This window comes from Lepisma saccharinum, chromosome 3, assembly GCF_977018435.1.
Source record: "Lepisma saccharinum chromosome 3, izLepSacc3.1, whole genome shotgun sequence".
In the NCBI taxonomy this organism is placed as follows: domain Eukaryota; kingdom Metazoa; phylum Arthropoda; class Insecta; order Zygentoma; family Lepismatidae; genus Lepisma; species Lepisma saccharinum.
In genome coordinates this window covers 84281096-84298921 of record NC_139231.1, presented here as the reverse complement: position 1 = coordinate 84298921, position 17826 = coordinate 84281096, and the positions used below count along the sequence as shown (strand labels likewise).

The 17826-nt window shown below is 36.2% G+C and overlaps 1 protein-coding gene across 1 annotated transcript; it reads left to right on the top strand.

Annotated features, from left to right (window-relative positions):
- Positions 1 to 77: 77 nt before the first annotated feature.
- Positions 78 to 17696, top strand: Trs33 (trafficking protein particle complex subunit Trs33). The gene is made up of 4 exons (XM_083118928.1): positions 78 to 386; positions 2740 to 2804; positions 15502 to 15703; positions 17389 to 17696. Exons 1-4 carry the CDS (start codon positions 306 to 308, stop codon positions 17512 to 17514), a joined length of 474 nt encoding a protein of 157 aa, XP_082975054.1. The 5' UTR covers positions 78 to 305; the 3' UTR covers positions 17515 to 17696.
- The last annotated feature ends 130 nt before the right edge of the window (positions 17697 to 17826 follow it).

Here is a 17826-nt window from a genome sequence, read left to right as displayed (position 1 = left end):
CGTAAAAAAATTACAGTATAGTATGATTCGATGGAAGAGTTATTAGCTTTCAAAAGATAACTTCCAATGCTCCCATTAGTAGACAAGAAAGACACATTTTACAGCTTATGCGAAGCACAAAGTCGACATTGAGACAAGAGCATAATATTGACTTTATGCATGGATGTTGCTCGATCCTGAAATTTTGTTTTGTGGCACTGGGTTGTCTGCTTTAGCCATCAGAGAATTCACAAAAGTAAACTACTCTAATTAATGTAAGATGTCAATTATTGTAGTTTTGAATTTTGAGCAGAGTTATATCTAACATGGCAGACGAAGTATTAATTGAGTATCTTCATTCAGAAATAATCTCATACGCTGTAAAGAATGAAGATAAGGATTCGAAGGTAAGTATGACACACGTCAATTATTGTATTGCACTTCAAATTGTTAATTTTAATTTTTTATGAATTTGTTCGTCAATAATTCTAACTGACAACAAGCTAGTAGTCATCCCCTTCTCTTTTATAAAAGATAAGTTCAAGTAGTTTTCGCTTGAGAGAGAGTAGTAATATATCCAGCCACTGGGCCAGAGGGGTGTAAAGATGATGGTAAAATTTTCGTATCTGCAAAACGTATTTCTTCAATTTTACAGGAGAAATTACTTATCGAATGCAGTTTATTTATAATTGTGGAAGTTCGGGGAAGTGTTTTCTCGCATGGTTCATTGAATTTTTGCCGGTAAATCATCTATTTTTCGATATAAATGTGTGACCGATGCAGGAAAGCTCTTGCATCTATTTACTTCCAGGTGGATGTAGCCTGTGTGTGATGACGTAATCCCGGCCAATGTTTGCAAACACGTGTTTTTGTAACTGTAGAAGGTACGTTTCCGCAAATGGTTTGTGGGGCTATGTGTCAGTGGTTCATGGGGCTATGCGAGAATGGTATGTGGGGCTACGCATATTTTTTCGAAACCAATTTTTAACAATTGTAACCTATACGTGACCCTACCTAACCTAACCTAACCTTACCGTAAATGGTTCGTGGGGCTATCCGTTCATTGTTCGTGGGGCTATCTGTGCATGGTTCGTGGGGCTTTCGAACCTGGAAAAAAAAATCATTAACACGAAACTAGGTATTTTTCGATGAAGGAAATTTCAACACTGCATAACCACTGATCATGGACAACGCTAGTCAAGATTTCTCCACCTTAATGTGTGTAACGCAAAAGCCCCCCCCCCCCAAAAAAAATACTCGATATGTGAAAAATTGAGATTTTTTGTTTGGAAAAAATGAAATGCCACCTTCAAGAATCCTTAGGAATGCAGAATATGTAAGTATCAATGTGAAAAATAAGGTAATTGGAGACGTGTGGTGGTTACCTAAATTTTACCTTTTTCACATTAACAGTAATTATTATTCTTTGTTTTTCACTTTGGTAACACAATATGGCGTACAGTCTGAGTTGCGTTGTGGATCATGTGGGTATGCATTGTTTCCAACCTTTGTAACCGAAAAATACCTGAATAGCCCCACAAACCATTCACGGATAGCCCCATAAACCATTCACAGATAGCCCCAAAAACCATTGACGGATAGCCCCAAAAGCAATTTACGGATAGCTCCATGAACCATTTCTGGAAAGGTTAGGTTCAGTTATGTTAGGGAAGCATAATTAAAATTTTGTACGTAAAACAATGTAATACAGCTTTTTTTTTTAAAAAAAAAAATTCACCTTCACTTCTTGCAAAACAACTGTGTGGTTGGAAATACTGACAGTGGGTTACGTCATGAAACATACGGAACATCCAGCTCACGTAGATGAAGCAACGGTCATTGTGCGTCGGAGAGATATTTTTCTTCAAAAATACATGAATTCCCAGTCGAATAGATTCCATGATGGAAGAAAATACCTCCACGAACTTTCAGAATGCTACAGAAACTCATTTCTGTAAGTAGTTAGTTTCTTCTGTAAAAATGAAGAAATCCGTTCAGCGGAGATCGTACTGTGACCGATTAAAAGTTACCGGGTATATATATTTCCAAACATCATTGAATATCTGGGAAGATGGACATGTTCTGTACAGTCCGCAACAAATTTTCACTCCCTTTTAACATATAGCCTACTCATCTTACAACACTCCATACGTCATTAAGTCTAAACAACTGTTCTGGACCACATAATTTTTTTTATCAATAAATTGATAACCAAGCACTAAAATATTATTAAATTCAAATAGACGCGTAATTACAATAACACTATAGACATTCCATCTTTATTGTACTTTCCATGAACTTGTGCATTACGCCTGTTCTGGGCACTAGAATGGGTCTATACTTTGTACTACTTCTATCACCTTTGTATTATGTATGTTTTGTTTGTATATTATATATAGGCTATATGTATATTATAAATAATTAAATATGAAAATAAAAAGGCGGGGAACCGATTAAATTCAATCAACCGTCGTCCTGGTTTATTTAAAGGCATATCCTCGAATGTATGGGGGTGGAGGCAGGCTTACTTCGGGGTTTCCCCTTTTCTTCTTCATTTTGCATATCAGCGTATATGGGTATACATATATTTATTAGTAAAAATTAATAGGCAATGATACAATTAGTATTCTTTAATCAGTCCCAATAGATGTACAAATTATACCAATTTAGTTACATATCACGGCATTGTTATATTATTAGAGTACATAGAATGCAAAGCAAAATACCAATTAATGTTATATTTATTTACTTTTTCCACAGAACGAAGATGATCTGTCAACCTTGGAGTTTATCGGATTTTCTTCAGGATATAGAATTATAGAACGGTTAGTGCTCAATGCTTCACAAACATGAAGTAGTGAAGATGTCAACCTTCATGACTTAGTAGTTTGTATATCATTCTTCAAAACTAAGTATGATTCAAATCCTGGGTACAATCATGGACGTCCACAGGATTTTTTCCAGGGAGGGCAAGCAAGGAAATGTTTTCCCGGGGGGCAAAGGAGGCATATTTCCATCCATTATGTCCCTTAAAAAATACTGCTTCAATCTGAAATTATCATGTTCCTTCAATGCCCTTATAATAACTAACAAATTATTTTAACTGAAATGAAAGGTAGACATTCATTTTCCAGGGTAGGGTGCTTCCGGACATCCATGGGTACAATATGAATATAGTGGATGATTAGTAAAAGCTTATTTCCATTAATAATCTAAACTACAGTTAAACTAACAGCCTAATGTGTCATATAAAACAATATCTTATTTTGGAATGAATTTGGGTGTACTTTTTGTATATTTTCAATGCTTGTACAATAATTTTTATTCCTTGTGCACTAGTTAAAATACATACAACACAACTTGTCATATATATAAAAAATATATATTTTTGCATTACATAATTAATGTAATTGAAACAATGGTGCCATTAACCCTCTGTAACTACCTCACTCTTGATAAGTTGCATAATAAGTCTAATCATGTTGCTAACTACTGGGTTTCTTTAGACAGTATACTAAGATTCCTACCAATCAATCCAATTGACAGCTTGCTCATTATAGCCTTGCAACTTTGACTTAATATACAATTCAGAAAAATTGATTGCAAACAACCCTTGAGGAAGTGAAATATTGTACATGGTTTATGAAGATTATGCTGTTTATGAACTTTTTCTGTTGTTTTTAGCTCACAGAGATGTATTATTGTGAAGTAAAGTGCATCTGCTACCTGATCGTGAAGCAGAACAGCCCAAAGGCTTTGCGCATGTGAATATAGCACCAAACACTATATTCTACAATAACAGCTATAATGTACGTCATTAGGTTTGGAGCTGATAGCAATTTCAGATATGCTTTTTCGCTATGTTAGTGTGATCAGTGATGGCACCAGCCTGAAATATTTGGGGGGCTACAGATTTCAGCTTCAAAGTTTCGGGGGGCTAACTAATACCGGTAAAATGCTATTTACGTAATACTTTACTATGGTAAAATTTTACCAATGACATATTTTACAGTTATACCGAAAGGTAAATCTCTATGTAAGATGTTGCATTCTGTTCCATCATGTACAAAATTACTTTTAGCCACAAATCTTTTATGTCAAATAAAATACAATAATTATATTCTTTTCTTTTCGTCAGCCACCATTTAGTGGGATAATATCACAGACATAGTATTCATATCAACAGTACAAAACACACAATAAAAACTACACTCACTATCTGGACATGCGTATAAATACTACATGTAGCAATACGTAAAGAGCGTTATTCTTTTTGGCTGAAATGAGAAGATTGTCTTTATGGGCAGCTGCAAAATTATCTACAATCTGGTTTATATCCAAAGATTTTGCTATCTTTTTCTCAATGGCCTGAATAGAGCACTGAATCTCTCGTTACTAATTTGATTACGAAGGTAACACTTGATTTGTCGTTAATTAGAAAATGTTCTTTCACGTCCAGGTGTTGACTGCAGGGTTAGCCCAGGTGGGCACAGCCCAATTTTCCCCACGGGTTTTACAGAAAAACCCACCAAGAAAACCCAGTCAAAAAGTGTTTTTTTTTTTCAGAAAATGTTGTAAATTATTGCTTTAAATACTTGTGAGGTTCTATGATTGTCAAAAATTTTTGAAAAACTTTCAAAGAAAAGGCTTAGCAGAGCTTATAATACTAAAAATAGTGAATGTAGTACAAGTCATAGTTGATTGTTTCAGGCTATTTTCCACAAATCCTGCTAAGAATGGATTTTTAACAGAAATAAAAATAATATATATCCAAGAAACTAAAAGGAAAAAGTATCAGTCATTTTTAGATAAAACAGTTGCATTGATTGATACAGCATAGCTGAACAAAGCTTATAATTTTGATATGTTGTATCACTTTGGTTATCAGTCACTTCCTTATGTGGGGGAAACCAATGGCGAAGCGTCCTATGAGGCAAGGAGGCCGGGCCTACCCACACCATTACTCTTTTAAAGGTGAATTTACTTATTTCATCAAAACATATGACATGCAATGCAAAAGTTTGGAATTTATGATAATTACAAAAAAATTTAACCCTGTCCAATATACGAACTTTCCACGGAGTGAGGCACATTTGCTGGGGCCTCTTCTCTTCACACTCTGTCGTACGGTCGTATATGCGGGAAGCCTAATCTTACGAGTACTGTACGTATAAAGTAATTGTAATTTGCACATACAGTAAACCATCGAACCATTTCCCATGATTCTACTGGGTTAACCTTCATCTCAATAAGCCATCTGTGTAATGCATCTGTGGCACCTTCTATCGGGACACTAGGATATAAATTACTTTATATTTGATGGCAAAATCTATCAGCAAAATAATGGTCTATCAATGGGAAACCCAGTATCCGGAATCATCTCCAGCATTTTCCTTCATTACATAGAATCTCCAATTGTTAATGCGATAGGTGCGGATATCAAACTCTACATCAGATATGTAGATGATGTGCTAATTATTGCTAAAAATGAGAACACCATCATGGACGTATTTAAATCGTTAAATGAATCACATCGTCGCATAAAATTCACTTGCGAACCCATGAATAACAATGTAATTTCTTTCCTTGATCTGCAAATTAAGACAACTGACTCAACAATTCAAACATCAGTCCATAGAAAAAAAATAGCGGGGGAAAAATACATCCATGCCAAATCAGAACATTCGCGTATAACAATGGATAACATATTTTTAAATTTTTTCCTGAGAGCACTAAGACTATGTTCTAATAATGAGGATATCAAAAATGAAGAAGAAAGGCTCTTTAATATAGCAAAAGAAAATGGCTTTCACACTAACAGAATAAACCAAATCAAAAAACAAGTTGCAAGAAAACTAAAGGAAAAGAGAAATACAGACAAAGATGAAAAATCTGTTGAAAAGAAATTTGTGTGCATTCCATTCCACAAGGGATTCTCACATAAAATTGCAAAAATTTTTAGAAGTTTTAATTTCAAAATTGTTTTTAAATCACCAAGAAGTTTGGAATGTACATTTAATGAATTCAAAATGAGAAACTCGCTACCAGATGTGGAAACCACAGGAATATATAATATAAGTTGTTCATGTTCAAAAGATTATGTGGGACAAACAGCAAGGAAAATGGCAATAAGATGGCACGAACATGATTTGGACATTATAAATCTAAACCCAAGAACTCAACTCATATCATCGAAGAGAAGCATTTGATTAAAAAGAGAAGGGTTTTAAAAAGATTAACGGGAAACACAGAGTTGAATGTCTGGGAAGCCTCGTTCATTGCAGAAGAACACTGGAATAAATTAAATAATGAAAATGGTAACATAGATCCAGTGTGGAGTTTTCTTTTTCACAAATGGAGTAAGCCACCATCTTTAAAATTTAATGTAACAGAAAACATCAAGAGACTTTGTGAAAACAATGATGAATTTGAATTACCTGATGATATTTGGGATTCATAATTTAAAAAAAAAAAAAAATCTAAAATAAAAATAAAATAGACTGCTTTTTTCACAGTTAAGTTGCTATATTACAACAATGTAACATTGACAACATCCATTATATAACAGATTCTTTTTGTTTAAAAATTACTAACCATTGTTATAACTGTATCTTTAGTCAAAATGAAAATAAATGTCTGATGAAAGGAGCGTGTGTTCTCCTGAAACGTCACAAAGAAAAAACTGTTTTCTTATGCTTGTAATAACCGTAAACTACAGGAAAATAATTCTATCATGCAAGCAATGCGTACATACAAGAAAAACTAAAATGCTAGTTCCACCTTATATTTAGAAAGTAGTTTTACTTTCACTGGAAATAGAATAATTTATTTTTATCGTCAACGGGGATTCCCTCTCTTCTTCCCTCTCTGTGAAAACTTGCCTCCTGCTCAGGATGCTACAAGGGAGCGTGGCTCGGAGTGCGAGGTTCGTGCCGGTAGAGCTTTGTTTGTGATTCCTGTCGTGTGCAGCAATCAGATAAAATGCAAGAACAACAAGAACAAGTGAGTGAAGATGTAATCATCAGTAAGGTAGGACCCACTTTTGGCCTTTCATGTTTCCTTCATATAACAATAACTTCTAAAATGTTTTCAACTCTATTTTCCTTTGCAACTAGCAGTGGCAAGTGACAGCAAATTTTTTTTAAAAAAATAATATAAGTTGTTGAAACGTTATTTAATGCGTTAACACTGTCACGAATAGATATTACAAGCAGACATTTTTTTATGCAGCCGACACAAGCGAAGAGGTAGGCAGTTTAGTTTACCCTGAAGGGATAACAAGAGAAGAGGGCGGACAATGAGAGTACAATGCAAGGGAAGACTTTTTTGGGGTTTAGGACAAAGAGAGTTATGGGGTTATTGCAGGTGCCATATCTGTCCCAGGTCTGGCTGAACAGGCCAGTGTTGTCACTGTGGATTGGCAGAAAAGAGCTAAATTGCACCTAAAAATTGGGATTCTATTCTCTCGAGGAACTACATTTATTATAACCTGTTTATATGTTACATAGTAACCTTTTGTGTTGCCATCATAGAAGGGTCCCAAACAATGATCCTATGTTCTGTTATCACGTAAAGGTGGGTAGGATACGAAGTATTCACACTGAATGAGATAGGTCACCTTTACCTATTTTTTTTTTCTCCTTGAAAGCCCCGTAGTGGTCATCCTAACACATTACAAAGCCAGGTGACCTAATTGTGGTCATGTCAGTGTTTCCTGATCCTCTTTAATTCAGTCTCCATACATTCTCATCGTCACGATTGACATGGATCAGAACAAATGAGACAAAAATATCCAAAATTTAAATTATGTTTATTTGAACATACAGGTGTCAGAAATTCATTTATCTAGAAAGCCAAGACTGGAATTAACTACAACCATTCCTTTACTTAGACAGATAACAATGGTGTTTTCCTCGGTGCGAGGAAGTCTTGCTAAAAAAAACTAAGTTGGCAACAGTAGAACGTACCAAACTGACAGTCGCTGAAAGTGCGGAATTCTGTCGTCTGCTCATGGCAAACATCTTACTGACCTGAAAATTATGGGGTTCTTCTAGCCCTTTTCACCTCATTGCAAAATAAATAAATAAATTTAGAAAAAAGTGTTGCAAAATAAATAAATAAATTTAGAAAAAAGTGATGAAGAATTGACAACAGGGCTCGAGCACTATTCATTGGATTTTCGCGATGTCTCATGATTGGTAGTTCTTTCTGGAGGTGCGTGCATAAATCAGGGGTTGAAAAAAATACAAACAAAAAAACGAAATGAACAAAAATCTAGATCGATGACATCTGGTGGGCGGGAGGAGAACGTCTAAGACATAATTATCGTACTGATGGCCGGTAACAACACTTTTGAAAACGTCCCCCACTGACAAGTAAAGAAGCAACCTGGAGAGACATTAAACCACTCTCGATGACATTCTTTTTACAGATTTAAGCAAGTAATGGATATTATCACACTTTTGTGCCTACCCTGCTAGCAACTCTACGCTTCGCCACTGGGGGAAACCATAGTGGCACATGATAGTTTCAACTGTGATGATCAATTGATACAATCAATTTTTTGCATGCTTCAGCATTACATGGGAGAATTGAGTACACTTTATTAAAATGTTGTTAATTATGGTGTAATTAAATCGGAACACACTTGAAATGATTTTCTCATTTCTCATCTTAATGGGTTGCTTGCCTATTCGATACAATGCTATTTATGTCTGGTGAGGAGTTCTATATCCATGTAAGTCGTGCACCTTCATGATCTTCCTCAATTTCAGTTCTTTTTTTTTTAACGTTGTAGGGTACTCAAGTAAATTCAGTGTACATGTATTGTTTCATACACTTTGTTCATTTTTTATATTTTCAAACCTTTGAATAGACTATTGTTTTGAGCTTTGTGCATGAAACTTACAAGAGCATTATGTACTTGCACTATAATTTGACAATAGAATTATCAAAATATGATGCATGAGTTAGGGTGGATGGGCAGGGAGGGATAAATAATCTATTTAGTGGCCATGATAACAGCTGCAAATTTAGAATCATTTAGGTACAATTATTTCTGCAGCTAGAAAATTTGTTTCAAGATGGTGGATGAAAAACTGATTTTTCCAATGTTGCAGGCTCTATACTATGCTCTGCATTGTTTTTTCTTTCTTTCAAAACTGTCTATAGTGTAAATCACCAACCCTGAGACCTTCTGTAAACAAATGGTCTCACCGATTCGATGTATCACTCCGCGTCAGCTGATTCATGACCGAAATCATCTGCTGTTACACTCATAGTTCGCCGCACCTATTCATTTTATATAAGAGCCTCTGAATGTGAGAACCCGCTCTGAAAACATCAGACGAATATGCAGCCGCATACATTGTTACTCTCCCGGTCATTCTCTCTTTCATAACCCTTAAAACTGCAGACACTGACACACCACTGCACTGGGATACGAACTTAACCACTTCATTTACTGGTTTCTCAGGATACCACTGACAGAACGTTACATAAATATTGAGTAGAATCTGTTTCTCACCCCTTTTCAAAGGCTGTCCTTGCTGGTGTTTTGAAAACAAGCTCGGAGAACACGGAGACTTTCCCACATGCATAGAACACGGCATGTTATTTTTCTAAGGATAAGTCAGGCAAAATTACTAAGTTACACTACTTTCTTGCTGTTCACATGATTATTTTTAGAAAATAACCAATGTTATAAAATATCATTATGTACACAAATCTCTAAGCTCATTGAAAGTTACAATGCATATTACTACAAAATGTTCACACTTATCTTGCCTTGCCATGTCACCAAGTTATTTTACGAAGTGCACTACATTTAGCAGAACAAAAATCGTTATTAGGATGCTTGTCAAAGTTTCCAACCGCAATAAATTTACGAAATTTCTTTGTATTGTTTTGATCATCATCATCAATATATTTATTGGACTTACAGCAATGCATATGGCTGTTTATGCCCATTATATATTTTATTTACATAAGATACAATTTACATAAAATCTGCAAACAAATTTCAAATACACTCCTATCTATATCATCCTTAGAAATATACATTACCATGTTATATCATTTTGTCTAAAAAAATGCAAGTAAAATATATTCAGTTCACATGCAAGAAAGAAGCCAAATTCATGGGAAATGATTACTGGTGCAAAGAGTTAACCATAAAGGTGAAGCAATAAGTAAAAAAAGAAAGAGCATTGGGTTTAAAGTGAGATGTCATTTGCGGCAGCGTATCCCATACTACAAATTGGCCATTGTTTTACCTTATGTAATGAATCCTGTAACAATGCTGGATTTTCGCATGGATTATTTTACTTCTAAGAGTTTGCAATGCTTTCTGTATGCACGTGGTTTTGTTTACAGAAGGTCTCAGGGTTTATGATTTGAACTTTAGAATACAATATTTCATTGGTCCACAATTTTGCAGTAAAGCTTTTAAAGTAATATTTCATGGATTGGGAGAGGAATGGTGGTAAAATCACAAACGTTGTATTTATGATAACCACCATAAATGCAAAGCTTTTGAGTTGCAATTTATATAATTGCAAGATATCTTGATGGATTGGTCTCACATTTGAGAAAAATTGGTCACCATGTTTAAAGATAATAGAGAACAGACCAGTTTAACATGTCATATTTGACTAGGTTGCATTTTCGCAGATTAAGAAAAACAGGTTTCAGCACTTGAGTTTTTAGTTTTTAATACAAGGCACGTCCAGAAAGTAAGTTCCGTTTCAATTTATCTCCACTGCAGCGCTGCGATCGCAGTTCCGCACATGCGCGGTAGACGCTCTGTATCAAGGAGAAGAAACGTGAGCCATTTGGAGATCGCTGTCAGTCACGTACGCTTTGTTGTGCTTCTTTACAATGTCGGTGTTGATTGAAAATCCCGCCGCTTGTGAAATCAGATCTGTGATTCGTTTTCTGACCACACACTGCAAATGTGACGAAAAACCTCCTACAGGGATTTGGCTGGGACGTGTTTGACCATCCTCCGTACAGCCCTGACCTTGCTCCTAGCGACTTTCATCTGTTCTTACATCTCAAGTCTTTCCTTGGCGGTCAACACTTCAACAATGACGACGAGCTGAAAGAAACTGTTTCCAACTGGTTGAAGACACAGGCGGCAAATTTCTATGAAGAAGGTATACAAAAACTTGTGCCACGCTATGACAAATGCCTGCAAAATTTCGGCAGTTATGTGGAAAAGTAGTTTAAGAGTTGTAGAATTTTGTGCAATAAATAACTTTTCTGTATCTGTACACAATTTAATTTTATTACCAAACGGAACTTACTTTCTGGACGTGCCTTGTAAGAACTCTGTAATGTAGTGTGTTTAGAAAGGGTGGGAGTAAGTCACCATTTTTGAGACTAGGATACCTGCAGCAAATTTAGATGTTTTTAACTGAAATTAATCACACCAACACACACCTCGGGAGTGATTTTGTTTTGCATTTACATTTGTTCAAAGCATTTCAAGATTGTAGATGAAAAATGGATTTTTCATATGCTGAAGTAGATTCCAAATTCTGATGACACTTTCAAGTACCTAAACTACATTTTTGGAGATTAAGGAAAGAAACTCTTTTAAGAATTTTAGGTCGTCACTTAAACTATAGTTTGACAATAAATGTTTTGAAATATAGTGCATTTTTAGGGAGCATTGTGACCAAATTGGAGGGTCACAAATGTTTTGACCATAGTAATTGTGATTTTCACATCAGCCAGATATTTTGAAGGATATGTAAAGATGAAATAGCCAGACAATTAAATCTTGCAAACTTGTAATTTGGCATGGTTAGTGCATGGAGGAGGTATTTATGCTTGCTTGAAACATCCAGAAAAATTATGGGAAAACACAACTGTGATAAACTGTGAACAAACTGTATTGAAGCAGATTTAAAACATTATGTTGCATAGTATTTTTGGATTATTTAAGTCTATGGCAGCTTGTAAGGAAATGAAATAAACAATGTAGAAAATGTGTTTATAGCTGTAGCATATTTCATTTCAACTTAGGCACAACACTGCATTCACAAAATAATTTGTTTCATAAACTGAAGTTCAGAATGGAATATTCACAAATAGTATTTACTAAAAATGTGGTGCATCTTAAAAAACAATACTTTAACATGCATAAATTTGAATATTGTTGCAGAAAGAAGAAAGTAACAAATGTGATTGATTAAATTCAGTCTCACTGTAAAAATGTTACTCTTATTGCTCTTTTTTTTCTGGAAAGAATGTTTCCGGCACTATTCAAGTTGATTTGTTATGTTACTGTTGTTTGTTAACGTGTTCATCATAACAAAATTCAAAATTATGTTATCTTCATAAATGATGATGCATCCAAGTATACGCGCACACACATGCATTTCTCTTGTTTGATTGATTTGGTTTATTTTAATACTCTTTTCTGCCAAATTTGGCTAACGCAAAGATGAAAATGAGTGATAATATGATGAAATTCATGCATGGACATACAAAAAATACTCATGCCCAGGCTGGGATTCGAACCCAGGACTTCTGGCATTGTAGGCATTTCTCTTGTTAAAATAAAATGTTATTAGTACTCACCTACAATAAGGTGCCAAAGGGGGTCTCTCTGGTGGTGCAGTGGTAGTATCATTGCCTTGTAATCAAGGGGTCCCAGGTTTGATACCCGGTGGAGGCACATAACTTAAACGGTAGGTCCATTCCCGATTAGCCTTACTGTGCATAAAGTGGAGTTAAAACACCAAATCAACATTCAAATCAATAAGGTGCCAGTGTAGAGTACCGTTGTTGACTGACGGGGGAAAAAGCACTGGTTATAACATATTTTTACCCCACCATATTCTGATTGTTGGATGCACCAACGTATGTGCCTCATCAGGGAATGCAATCCTGAAAATTGATCACAAATCAACAGTATTAACTATTTCCCCATCCAGGAAGAGTAGAATCAAAATTGTTGGACAAAATATTTTAGAACAGAATATGTTACCAGAAATGTTAAATAGTTTTTGATTCACTCAACTATACATTGTCCAAACTATCTCTGGAGCAAGGCCACGCATAGCATCAGATAAGGGGAGGAAATCAAGTGGGCAGAGTAAAGCCATACATGCTGCTGTGAAGGCTGGTAACTGCAGTCGCTTAACCCCCTCCATGCAATTCAGTTCCCTCTCATGACTTCATTGGTGGAGCCATCTCGCATCACTACTTGTGCAGACTTGTTTTCATTTGCCTGCTCCAGAGATACCTGGGACAGGGTACAAAGCAATACAAGTTGAATGTTAGGAGGAGGAAAATGTATTTCATTTCTAAAATATATATTTTTAAACACCTGAAAAAACCCACCCGGATTGGGTTTTATCGAAAAAAGCCTGGGCAAAATGCCAACCCTGGTTGACAGGGGTATGTACTCGTACATTGCAACACAAAGCTTATAAAGTTTGTAAAAGGCAATTTTGAACGTTTCACCACTGCAAATAGCTGCTGAGGGGTCTTTGTTTTGAGTTTCTTTTCTGCCTTGTAGCATGTCATAACTTTTGGCATCAGCATTAACTCGGACTCTGAACTGTCCCAACAGTAGTGAGCAGCATAGCTTTTTGTCAGAAAATGGGAACTTTATGAATTTAAACAGCTAACTCCAATTAATGCATCACTGTTCTTGGTAAACCTTTCCTTTAGTTTAGAAATTAGGCAATGAAGAACTGAAAAATAGATCCTAACTTCATATGTAGCTCTTTTTGCTTTCATACCGTATGCTGGAATTTATCTACACGCAATCAAAGTTGCCCACTAAGACGGTACTGCAGTAATGATAATTAATTAGCATGTAAACCTATGACTAGAGCAATAAAATTGTCAAATTGTGCTGAGTTTTGCACCTTATTGCAATATTATTTGGTTGTCGAATTCGAGACCAATTGATTTCTAAGCAGCAGTCTTACTGCTAGACTACACCGTATCTTGGGAATCTCTGCAGCTAGGCCGCGCATAATGTTAGAGATGGGGACAACTTGAGTGGGCGGAGCATACAATTCCACCCTTGTGCATCTTCATGGTCGAGCCCTCTTGAGTCACTACTTGCGCAGAGACTTGCTTTCGTTCGCTCGCTCCAAAGATTCACGGGACAAAGTATACCAGAGTGGGGGAGTCGGTTTTAATCTTTTAAATTCTTACTATTTAAGAATTAGGTAATTTGTGTAGTACTCGATTCATTACGGTCATATTTCTCTCTTCCGGATATTTACAACGAGGAGGATATAATGATGAAATGAATAGGACAACTCGAAAGAGAAACTATCAAAAAAGGTAAAGGTAAAGTGTTCCCCTGTGCATAGCACCACGCCATGAAGGCGTATAGGGGGTGTGGGGGTAACGCCCCACACTTTCTTGATCCGGTCGTGAGTGGGGGTGATGTGATCAGCATCACGCCCCTGACCGCCTTTACCCCCCAGGGTTTCCCCCAGGTACCCATGTTATTCGACGCTGGGTAGGTGCCGGGGCCGCTTCCACTGTTAGAAAAGTTCCCGGATTTGAACCGGCTGGGGATCGAACCCGGGACCTTGAGCATGGTAGTCAGACGCGTTACCGACTGAGCCACCGCGAACGAAACTTGGTGGTTATTTATGTAGATGCTGAATGTTCTCCTACTTATAAAAAGTCTGTCTTCCCACCTGTAGACCTATTCCGAAAAATAATGATTGGATTTATAGAGGTTAATAGCTATATAAATCCTTCGTCACCGACACCAGGGGTCTCAGGTTCGAATTCTGGCCTGGGCATGTGTGTTCTTTGTAAATGTTCCTTCATCACTCGTCATCATCTTTGTGATTAGTCAAAAGTCGCAGAAAAGCGAAATAAAATATCTAAATCAATCAATCTTCGTTACCATTTGAACTTCCAATAACAAAAGAACAATCTCACAGCTTTCAGCATTCACCTACCAGATAGGCATCAGAGTACCATGTAAATTCCGTATCACGTTTGGTGACTGATGATTACCCAATTACTTAATATCACAGGATCCAGGCAAATCTCGTTCTACTATTAGAACACATCGTAATGTAGTAATTTTGCGATCTTACTAAGGTATAAAATGTACTTTAACATTGTAATGGACTTGCCCCAATAGAAGTTTCATAATAGAAAATAATATATAAGAAAACTTCTAGTTTTTCTTATTTTCGATTAAAATGCATCTACTGTACTGCAAAAAATTTTGGGGGCTACAGGGGGTAAACCCCCCCCCCTTGTGGTGCCGTCTCTGGTGTGCATACAAATGATTTTTACTAATAAAATATGGCAAAAATACTCGGAGATAGCAGGTTTTTATTTATGCATGCCATACTTTGGAACCAATTTTATATTATGTAAAACATCGAAATCTGCTGATTAAAAAAAATTCAATGTAATTATGAAGGGGGTACAGTGGGTCAGTGGCACTGAAATAATATTCACAAGCAATTTTTATTTAAAATAAATGTTTGCTTTGCTTCATTCATTATTTATATCTTTCAGGCTGACAAAAGAATGGCCAAGATTCAAAGATGAGTTGGACACGATGAAGTTCATTTGTACAGACTTCTGGTCATCCATATATAAGAAGCAGATTGATAATTTAAGAACAAACCATCAGGGTGTGTATGTGCTTCAGGATAATGCATTCCGATTCTTGACCAAGATTTCCAACAGTCGCCAATATTTGGAGATGGCACCAAAGGTAGGTCATTTGACAGAAACTGTAAACTGTTTGAAGATATCAGTTCAGTACTATCATTTTAAGAGCCCATCAGTTTTCCTGAATCTGCACAATTTGCGAATGTTTAAATTTTATTTGCTGGAATCATATTTTTGTCTGGTTTGGGCATATTTTTCATGTAAGAGTTTGTTTTTTTAAGTCTACTTTATGCAGAGAAAAGCTAATTGATACTGGACCTACAGTTTAAAGTGGGATCCGAGAAACTTTGTGCCTTCACCAGGGTTTTCATCAATGATGTACGTGAACTGGCAAATGTTGTATTGATAAACAGTTGGCAGTAGTTTATTTTTCTGGAGTATGCATGAGTATGTTGTACCAATAACTTTTTCCCCTGAGAAAAACTAATAATAATTTCAAATAATGAACAAATATGTATAGAAATATACTCAGGGTAATGCCATGAAAAGTGTAACCAAGATGTCCAAATCTCAGTCTGCCATGCTATATCTGACTGACTCAATGATAGTGTTTGCATGAAACTATAAATTTCACATTATCAGAAGGAAAGTTACATTCACACTGTAAAAATGTTATGTCTGAAACGTTTTAAAACTGTAAAATTTACAAAGGCTTGATCTCGAATCATTTTTTGAACATTTTTTTTTCATCTTTTTAAGTGTATTGCGTGCGTTACCATTCCCAACTGACTTATGAACAGTACTGGTGCTTTTCTTCTTATCCTCTGCCAAAATAAAATAATAATAATAATACTAATAAAAACGGCCGCGGTGGCTCAGTCGGTAACGCGTCTGACTACCATGCTCAAGGTCCCGGGTTCGATCCCCGGCCGGTTCAAATCCGGGAACTTTTCTAACGGTGGAAGCGGCCCCGGCGCCAACCCAGCGTCGAATAACATGGGTACCTGGGGGAAACCCTGGGGGGTAAAGGCAGTAAGGGGCGTGATGCTGATCACATCACCCTCACTCACGACCGGATCAAGAAAGTGTGGGGCGTTACCCCCACACCCCCTATATGCCTTCATGGCGTGGTGCTATGCACAGGGGAACACTTTACCTTTTTTTATACTAATAAAAACGCTGTGTCTGTAAGTATAGAGCAAGAAAGAAAAAGGCTACAATGATAGGAACCGCTCAGCAGATAGAATACATCTTGAATATTCTATTCATTACTGTAACATTGATAAGCACAAAGGTATTTCTGGCACAATGTCAGGATGTATTTTTATTTTCTTTAAACTTAACGTGAGTGCCATTTATTTTTCTGTAGCTCATGGTATCTGTTGTGTCATGTATTTCTTATTGTGCATTATGTTGGGTTTCTATTTACTTATCATGATTTTCTACGCTAATACATGCAAATACCATAACCACCCATGCAGTATGTACATACACACACACACATGCACACACGCATGGTTGTTAGATTCGATTTTGTTAGTATTCCCATACTTTCCTTCATCTCCTTCATGTGCATATGTTCTCCATGCAAAATGTGTGGTCACTTTTCGTGGCATAATTGCGTACAAATTAATACTTTCTATATCTTTTAAGTGCACAGATTAACTTACATGAACTTCAAACTTACTCCCACAACCATTTCTAGTCTTCTAAACTCATTCCTCATCTTTATGTACAACTTTCAGAACCATGATGTACATTATCACCACATTTTTTTTCTCGTTTTAGTTTGTGGCTTTCACTTGTGGTTTAGTTCGTGGAGCTTTGGCAAATCTTGGAATAAACTGTATGGTGACTGCAGAGGTACAGACCATGCCAGCCTGCAAGTTCCACATTCAGGTGCAAAGGACGTGATTACTGAGACTGGATGGTTCCCTCTTTTCCCTTTTTTTGCCCAGTGTAAATACTTTCTCTTATATGCATTATTACGTCATGTCCAGTCAACAAACATGGAACTGATAATATAATTGAAGGTGCAATTTCATATATTGTATTACTTTGTATGGGAATAAATGGTATTATGTTCTGCTTCGCTACTTGGCATGTCTCATTAACCTTTTTCGGACAGGACCTTTTTACTCTGTAAACTGTCTCCAGACACATGTATGAAGCTAAAACTTAAAAATGAGGTACATTATAATTAATATTTATTAATATTCCCTTTTG

Excerpts from the sequence above, each read along its gene's own strand:
- Trs33 (XM_083118928.1), top strand. The coding sequence starts at position 306 with ATGGCAGACGAAGTATTAATTGAGTATCTTCATTCAGAAATAATCTCA. Across the intron at positions 2,805-15,501 it reads GGATATAGAATTATAGAACG|GCTGACAAAAGAATGGCCAA; the intron begins GTTAGTGCTCAA and ends TATATCTTTCAG. Across the intron at positions 15,704-17,388 it reads ATTTGGAGATGGCACCAAAG|TTTGTGGCTTTCACTTGTGG; the intron begins GTAGGTCATTTG and ends TTCTCGTTTTAG.